Genomic DNA, 9,420 nt, shown 5'->3' with positions numbered 1-9,420 from the left:
GCTAATACAATATGCCCATCCTTCGCGCTGACAGGTGATGAGGGGTCAAGCTGCTAATGAAGGTCTGCTCCGCTGCGGCTGGAGGCTCAGAAGGTGGCTGCTTGAAAACCTTTCTTCCTCCAGGATGGTATATGGGCTGCTGCTTTTCAGCTTACAGCATGTGTGCACGCTTCCAAATCCCTCTGTGTAGCTCCTAAAGGACTGAACAAAAATAAGATGCCCCAAAACCCAGCCTTTTGATTATTCATGAAACATCTTAGTAAATGGAAAATTGTGCCTCCAAGTCAAACCAAGGACTGGATAGAAAGCAGGCTATTACAGCACAAGCTCATACTAAGGAGATCCACATCTCCAGCAGCTTTCCTTCAGCTATCCTCCATAAGATGTACATTTGTTAAAATAAATTTAGAAAAATGTGCAAGACTTACTGTTTTGGCTCTCAGCTTGCACTGGCCTTTCTCGCATGCGTACACTGCAGCACTGCGATAGCTCCTTGCCAGTTCCACAGTGCCATGTTACCTATGACCCCCCCAAATATCTGTGTCTCTCCTGGTGATACAGGAGCACAGGGATGCAAAGCTCCGCTGCGGGCTCCCTTCAGCTCCTGCCCTGTCTTTCCGCAAGGTGCAGCAGGGAAGCATGTACTGGACAATGGCAGGGCCCAAATACAACCTTCCTCAGTGATACGCTGGTTTTCGGTGCAAACAGCCAGAAACATTTCCACTTATCTTAACTGCAGGCAGATCAAACATGGTTTGGTACGTCTCCATTTTCCCAGTCTGATACTCTGCTGCCTACTGTGGGGGCAGAGGGAAGGCCATAAGGAGGGCAGCTGCAAAAATCTGCATGTTCCCCTCTGAAGTAAATGCACACTAAATATACTTTGAGAGAGAGTTATTTTAAAATGGTAGAAGGCCTAAATAAGAAATTCCAAACAAAAGAAAATGTTTGAATGGTAATGAACAAATAAATAGGAAAGTACTGGGTACAATGTGGACAATAAGACATAAATTTATGGTCCATTTGTTTATGATGCAAATAAGTCAAATAAATTAAAATCTTTAACACAAAGATGAGTTCTAAACTATTTATCTGTCACAACTGTTGCAGTTAAAAAAAAAAATCCAGCAACTAAGATATTGTGAATGAGTGATACAGAAAGAACGCTTCCACCCAGACAAAAGAATCAAATCTGCCTAAGCACCTCCAATACTTAAAACGCACCCCCCAACCCCTGCCCAAAACCCAGTCACTCCCCAACCACAGTTACTTGGCTTTGTCTGCTTAAAACCAAGCAGCCAACCCACCTGCCCTTCCGTAAGCATTTCTAGTCCATGGAAAAGGTTTAAAATGTCACATTGCAGTTGGGTCTCCTTCCATATATCTGTATCTTATGTACCTCCTCTTTCACAGGAGGGAGGGTTCATATAACCCTACAGCAGCCCCCATCACTTTAATGTTTATTCTCAGAATAGTGCTATTTATGACACCGCTGGTGAGAGTTGTGTGATTCAGTTATCAGCATAACTGAATTCATTTTCTTAAGGTCAATTGTCTTCTGTGGATATTACAGCTTGAATAATATTGAAAGGGAGCTGTCATCATAATTTTCAGCACTTGCTTTTTGTATATCCTTGGAATTCAGCGCTTTTATATATGTGTGTATATATGTATATATAAAATCTTAAAAAGAGTATTTGGCAATCAATGGAAGCCAAATTTCATTAGAGATTTTTTGCTGTCCTAGCAACTAACATCTCAGTAGTTCTACAGTGGATACAAATATGTTTTACCAGCACTTTTCCTACACCATTGATTCCCCTCTTCCCCCCCCCCCCACTTTCACAAAAAAGGCCTTCCAGAACTTGACAGGCTTGTAAATGTACTTTTATTATGTTGCAACAATCAAAATATATATGTACTACTGATTTTTCTCCCAAAATATTAAATGAAAATGTAATACATTTTTGCACACATCGTGTTCTTGAATTATTTGGAGTCTGTAAAGACCCTGACATAAAAAAATGAAGCAACTGCACAATTAGAGACTGAAAGGTGTTATTGAGCTGCACTTAGACTGCAAATGAAGTCAGATGTCTCTGTTTAATCAAATATAGCCCCAGCAGTCTCTGTTTTGTGAGTATTAGAAACCATAAACAAATATACACAGAAAGCATCACAAACAGTAAAATGGTTATTTAAATACAACTGTATCCAACATAGCAGCTAAACACTGGACAATGTTTGAAGTCATCAGCACATCCACATGTTCTTCTAAGTGACGTTTGGGGTCCTGAAATAAAAAGGATAGCATGCGAGAAATGAATAAAACATATCTCTGTGAAGGATTTCAGTTACTTCATTTATATCTAAGAAGGCTGTGACTTAAGGAAGAGAGGCCAGTGAAGCTCCCAGATCTTCCTTTCTAACAAGACCTAGCAAATGACTAAATTGCCAAACAATTAGTCCATACTATCACTCAGAGAAGCAGAGGATAGGTTTAGGAAGGAAATTTCTATCCAGCATCTGAAGAGTAACCATGACAGCTGTGAGTTTTAAGGACAAAACACAACACGTGGAATTCATTATATATCTCACTAGGTCCAATATTTTAATCTCAGTTCTGGTACACTGCAATTTGTTTTCAGATCTTTGTACAAATATGTATTCTAATCCTGTAAAGCCTCAAGCATGATCTAACACAGTCTTTGAATAGTTGTGTCGACTGAGAAAATTAACATATTTATACCTATCAAGAAAATGCACAATGAGATGTTCAAATGTTCTGACAAACAGAATGCTAAACCTGAACAGTATTCTGAAAATACACATTCCCACACACTATTACTCAATTGAGTGCGCACTTGTGGGCATTCATATAGAATAATTACATTATTTCTGGTTGAAAACTTAACTATATTCATAAACGGTTAAAATAACTTTCAGAATCAAGATTAAGTAATTAATCTGAAAATACTGCAAAATTATCAAGCATGTTTAAAAATCATCTCTAAATTTTACTGCTGCATTGTTGTAGCATTCTTGCTTGTAAAGAAAACATGGAAGGCTATCATATGGGAATTTTATCTACTACTTTAAAAGAATTATTGTCAAAATCTAATGAACTCATTTGAGTTTATGTAAAAGTGAACTGGAAAATCAACGTGTGAGGAATGCCATCAAATGTAAGCTTTCTTAAATAATTCATTTTCAAAGATCATGTAGTTCTCCAATATTCTGTTCTTAGCAAATGCATCCTAATAACATAATATACCTATTGCGAGCAGCTGTCTGTTTACAAAATTTTCTATATAAGTTGCAGAGAAAAAAAAACAGAAATTATTTAGTAATTTTATCAGGAAAAAATGGCTTTTCTTTATAAAGAACTGCATCAAAATAGGTACTTTCCCCCACATACGTGTAATTATTTAAAAGACGAATGAAACTCCAGTTATGTTTGAGATGACATCAAAACTCTTAAAATACAATCCTTGTTGCAATGTTTAATTATATATATTTATGTATGTGTAGGTGTGCATAAACTTTATTGTTCTGAATGCTACAGAAATACACGAGTGACTGAACAATAGTGCAGATGTGTTATGACATAGCTGCTAGTAGCTGACACATAAGAGCAATCCAGAAGCCTTTACATTCTTCTACTGCCACTAACAATACAATATATACTGGTTCTTCAATGACATGCTTAGTATTTTTAAAGCCTTTTTTTTTTTTTGTTTCCATTGCCCCTCTTGAATTTTGAACACAACCTTTTACCAAGCTGTTTTGTTCTCTCCTCCACCAAAGCACATTTCCTCAACCTTTAGGTTAAAATGATATGTAGAAATGGTTTTCTGTCAAGTCCTCTACATCCTTACTTTGCAAAGGGACAGAATGAATTGAGTAGTTTCAGCCATGGTCCTAAACTGTTTTGCTTCAACAGCAATACAAAGCAATGCAGCTTACTTGCATATGTGCATACCGGAGCTACACACTGACAGTATCTTCGTGAACCAAGGACAGGGGTGAGTTGGCTCTTTAGCCATGATAATGTATGAAACTACACCCCCATCTGTTTTCAGTAGTACTGTTTTTTAAAAGTCGTCATGGTTTTGGTCTCTCTGACAGTACAACAGACTAGGATATCTTTATGTATCTCCTTGGAAAAGGAAAAAAATTGGAAGAAATCTCAACACTATTCCTCTGTATCTAATATAAACACATGTAGAACATGACTTGCAGATATACTGCAGATTACCTAAGGTCAAAAGCCTTGTTCCTTACACAACAATCTTCAGCAAAAATAAATTCATTATTTAGAGAGTTGAGAATATATTGCATGTAGAACTAAAATCACCTACACCCATGTAAGAAAATTAATATTTAGAATGAACGAAGCGTATCGTTCCACCTCACTCTAATTCATCGCACCTCACCTGCTTGCCAACATTTTTTATTGCCAGCTGTTCAGGTGTCATCTTATCTTCTTCTTCAACAGCCTGTGAACGAAACACAGAAAAGGTCAGTGTTTCAGATTTCATTTACTTTTTCCCCCCAACCACAAGATTCTCAAATATAATTCTCTTTCACAAAAAAAAAAAAAAAGAAAAAAAAAAGAAAAAAAGGAAAAATCAAACAGCAACACATTTCAGAAGTCAAAAGGAAAGCTACTTCAGGTTTTCAGCAGACATGGTTTTAATTACTAAGTGTTAGCACAAAAGATGAAGGTAAATACTCATGAATGGTTTTATTGTCAGATAAGCAAGATGTATTCATAAAACTTTTAAGCAAAAAATCCTAAGTGAGGAGTATTGACAGTAAAGATAATTGAAGACAACTAAACTAGTAGAGCAAAAAAAAAAAGTCACCTACATTGTTTCAACTACTGGAAGTTTGATCACTAGTACATTTTATACTGTTTAGAGTCAATATATTTTTATAATGTCCTGTTGTTTTCAAACACACAGTCTGTATTATGTAAATCCAGTAACTTCACCTAATGGATGTAATACTGAATTTTATTTTTAAGGACTTCTTGGAAGTTAAAAAAAATACCATTTATCAAGAATGACTGACAAGCTTATTATTTATTGAAAAGTTGCAGATATCTACGATTTATAAACAATATTTCTAAGTGTAAATGCCAGTATTAAAACACCACAAATAACTGTGATCCTTCTTTCTTACAACATCAATAATAATTTATTTATTTAAAAAGAACATGAAATTAGGCATCAGAATGAGTTCTAAATATTTACTACCCACCTATCTACTGGAATAATACTGATAAACAACCTTATTCTGTTATACTGAAGTCTGGTCAAGTAGTCCTTGACGGAAGAATGAACAATACAATCAATTTTGAGCTAAGGGAATCTGAAATTCTCTTCACCAAGCACAACTACAAAATCAATGTGATTACTCCAATTACTAAGCAAAACACATAATTAAACATTTTGCTAGTTTGCGGCAAAACCTTGGTGAAAACACCTGAAGAGCTATCATAGTATTTTTAAAAAAGTTAATAGGCAACTTCATGTAGTTGATTAATAAATGGGGGAAGCAATCTTCATAAGGCCATTAAAGCCATGCTTGTGCCTAATTTAAACAAATCCCAAGAAACTCTTTGCAGAAAGCAGATTATACAAATCAGATTAACCCCCAAGGTTAAAAAGAGTTCTGCAGTGATAGTTTTGTTCTTACCGTCTAGTCTTTTACAAGTAATTTTGAGTAAAGCTTGTAATAATTATCTTTGCTTCTGAAATCAAGTAATAACTTTCTTCAATTCATAAACAGTTACAATTAAATCATTATGGGATAGGAATACCTTGTTATAATTCTTAGCTAATTCTAACATCTCCTTCACTACTGTTTCATTGAGTTTGCAGTGTTCACTGTAGTCCTGCAGTGTCAAACCTTCCATCCAACTCTTCTTATGCAAATTTAGCAACATCTGCAAAATAAAAACTGTTTAGAGCATGCATCATAAAATACATTCAAAATACTACACAGATGTCTAATTTATAGTAGTAAGAGTATAATAAAAATTATTGATTGTGCAATGTTTAAGTAACAACAGTAATCAAATATTCTGCTAAAGCAGACAATAGGCTTTCTTTAATTTTTTAAAGACCAAACTTCTTGAACTCTAAACATGAAAATGTGGCATATACACCAGGGTCACATTTATTCTGACAGGAATGCTTTTCTTTTGTAATTCAGTATTTTTGCTGGAGGCTGAGAATGCACAATTGTATTGTTGAAGAGGTAGCAGGAAGGTGAATATTTTAGCTACCACATAAGGAATGGTTAAAGGATCTGACCTCTGATGAACTTGAAAAATATTTTAATGCTTTGATTAAATGTATGAGGTATTTATTTAGGCTTCACTGATTATCCTGAACTGTATGCAAGCAGCTGCCACAGTTGTGAAGAAGTGAACTTCAAAAGCAACCAAAGAATGACTTGTGTTTGTCCTCCTACAAAGTAAAGAGCCCTAAAAACCACATGATAAAATGAAACAGATTTTTGATGGTGATAAGTGCAGGGACTATTAGAAATATCTGAAACGTACTTGGCTCTCTGATGACATTCTGACAGTCTTGAAAAAGTGAAGAAATAACTACAAACGTAATTTCCTGATTTTTATGCATAAGGAAAGCCTATTTTGCCTATTTTCTGCACACTCAAGCACTGTAGGGAAGATTCTTTCAGCAAACAGTTTCAGCTTGCCTTCAATTTGCAAACATTTACTACAGAAGTCTTTGAAAACCTATAAACCCTGCAATTCCTACTACCTGAATGAAAGCAGGTATTTCATCCTATGTGTTGCTTCCAAAGAAAACTCCTTTCAGCTCCCTGATTTGCAATATTATTCTTCCATTATTCAAAATTGGTTTTATTTTTATTATTCTTAGCCCTATAAAAGTAAAATTTAAGTAAGAAAACCATTCTGACCATTGCATTATGAATTCCAACTCTGAGATCAACTTATAACTGTAACAAAGCCATGAACATGCATAGTCATAACTAAGGACATAATCTGGCTTCTCAAGAACTAACTTCTGTAGACTATAAACTTTTTTTTCCTGATTGAGACTGTCAAGCTAGAGGATTTTACTTGTGACAAAGGAAGTCTGATAAAAAAGTAACTGAGTATTTTTTGTCAGTTACTGAACAGTATTTTTTCTGTGTAATGTGTAAAGTTTGTGTAAAGTAAGAAATGTGTCTTGTGAGTTAAGCAGGACATCACTACTTCCTGATGCTCAGTGTAGTCTTTGCGAGCTCTATCCATACCAACCGGAAGCACTGTTGAAGTGATTATAGCCAATAAAAAACCTGAGACTCCTTGGTTATACAAATCCATTTCAGAAAACACATTCTTCAGTATTCTGGAATTCCAGCCTGTGAGAACCTAATGGAGCTGGTACTTTTCAGCCTAAATCACTGAAAATTAAACTTTGCACAAACCTGTTAAGTGTGGAGAACAGCATGAGAACTTCCCATAAGACATGTGGAGAAAAATGTTGTCAAACTACTTACACGAATATTAGAATGTGTTTTTGAAAGGTTTCATCATCATTCTACACATCTAAGTGCTTTCTTATGGAAGAAAAGCCACGAACTGCAGTAGAGTTAAAACAACTACTGAAAGTATCAGCAATTAAATTAGAATATTACCACAATTCTTAAGTAGTTTGAGCAGCATTCTTTGTCCTCTGAATAGAAGCTAAAACAATTACCTTCTGTTCTAGTTCATTCTTCCTGTAGTTGATAGTGATGGAATAGTAATGTCTGTTTAGTCCATGAATTAGTGCCTGTAAAATTCAGAGAAAGTTTGTATAAAATCTACTCACCATTGAAACACAAGGAAGAGTTCATTTAAATACAGCCACCTTCAGATCACTTAGGGAAAGAAAAAAAAAAAAAAGCACAACACGGACTATAGGTACGTATCAGGTAAATATACCTGTTCCTATTTCTATCTTTCAATGTCTGTCAACTGGCAGTTGTACTTTCTGTTTCTAAAGCACGGACTCGTTCCACAAGTAACAACCATCATAGAAGAAAGTGATTAACCGCCTTCAAACTTTTGACAGATACATATGTGCAGGTATTTCTCTCAAATCTTACCTCTCTCAGTAAATTTGGCCATCTCATCTACTAAAATATAAGTCTCTTTCTGTTACAAATAAAAGAATGCTGAGTGCTTATATTTACAACCACTGCCAACCTTTCCACATCTATATTCTGAGCTACAGTACAAAGAGAGTAGCTTCAGCCAATTTTCAGCTTTGCAAATTTGTCCTTACTTTCTCCAACTGTCCTGTCTCTTTCCTCCCCTCTTCCTAAATCACTCTTTTAAAGAGTTGACAAATGTAAAAGGTAAACAATCATTCCACTTCAACCCTGAACAGAAGTTGTAGTTTGGCAATTGCAACAGAATAAATTGAAGCCCATAAAATAAACACTTGCTCTACATTTTAAAGTAAACCTTGCTCTTCGTGCATTTTGTTTCGAATGGAAACCGTTATTCCAACATGACTTACAAATTGTATGCACAGACAAAAAGCAAGTAAAAAGCTGTTGATAAACTAAAACAAGAAAAAAGACAAAAAAGGAATGAAGGGATATGAAGGGGGTATTTATTTCTAAGATATTAAGAAATACCTTAAAACTACCGGTAGAGAAAGAAACAGAAATTGTCGCCTAGCTGAAATTTCTGTTAAGTTTGCTGCTGAGCTCAACTGTGTCAGAACTGCACTCATGACCTCAGAACAAAAGCAAAACTTAACTGAGTCCTTAAAGGAAAAAAAAAAAAAAAAAGTGTGTGTGTGTGTGCTTAAGGACAGTCTCATTTTAAGCCATGATTTTAGCCTAACACTGACATTGCAACAGCTCACTACCAACTTGGAAATTAAAAAAACAACCAACCAACCAACCAACAACAACAAAAAAAACACTAACAAGAGAAACCCAAAACTCCTGTGACCAAAATATGCCATGCTACAGTGACAGTGATCTTAAAATAATGAAGCTGAACAATACTACAGTGGTTTACAAGAGGACTCGTTACACATGGTCCAGAAAAGCCCAGTTAGGATATTCTCCTGAAATATGCAAGCACAGGCTTGCCTACATCCAATCAAGAGTATTAACTGGTTATTTCATACTCATTACTGTTCATACTTTTTTACCAATTCAAAAATCAAAAGTAAAACAAACAACTTCTGCTTCAGAAGATTGTTATCTATTGGATTTTATTATCATTATTTTAAAAAAGGATTTCGATGTGTAAGTAATAAAAAGGAACTGATCTTTTGAAAGCTAGGGGTATGGTGAGTCTCCCAGAGGACATTTCTCTTACAGCAGTTTAGCCCCTATGTCTGTCCTACCATGAGTAACATACTGTCTTTTGCC

At 35.3% G+C, this 9,420-nt stretch overlaps 1 protein-coding gene across 5 annotated transcripts in view; it reads right to left on the bottom strand.

The window, feature by feature from the left end:
- Positions 1–1,869: 1,869 nt before the first annotated feature.
- The window catches only part of PSMD14 (proteasome 26S subunit, non-ATPase 14), a 45,968-nt gene continuing 38,417 nt past the window's right edge, over positions 1,870–9,420 (bottom strand). For all 5 annotated transcript variants that reach the window (XM_068687685.1, XM_068687681.1, XM_068687686.1 and 2 more), the window contains 4 exons: positions 7,743–7,817; positions 5,828–5,953; positions 4,437–4,499; positions 1,870–2,293 (listed from right to left, as the gene is read on the bottom strand). In XM_068687685.1, coding sequence (XP_068543786.1) covers positions 2,195–2,293; positions 4,437–4,499; positions 5,828–5,953; positions 7,743–7,817 — 363 coding nt within the window. In that variant the 3' untranslated portion in view covers positions 1,870–2,194. The remainder of the gene's footprint in view (positions 2,294–4,436; positions 4,500–5,827; positions 5,954–7,742; positions 7,818–9,420) is intronic.

This window comes from Anas acuta, chromosome 6 (genome assembly GCF_963932015.1).
Source record: "Anas acuta chromosome 6, bAnaAcu1.1, whole genome shotgun sequence".
Classification (NCBI taxonomy): Eukaryota; Metazoa; Chordata; class Aves; order Anseriformes; family Anatidae; genus Anas; species Anas acuta.
Note: the sequence above shows the minus strand (reverse complement) of the source record. Positions and strands in the feature narration are given on the sequence as shown.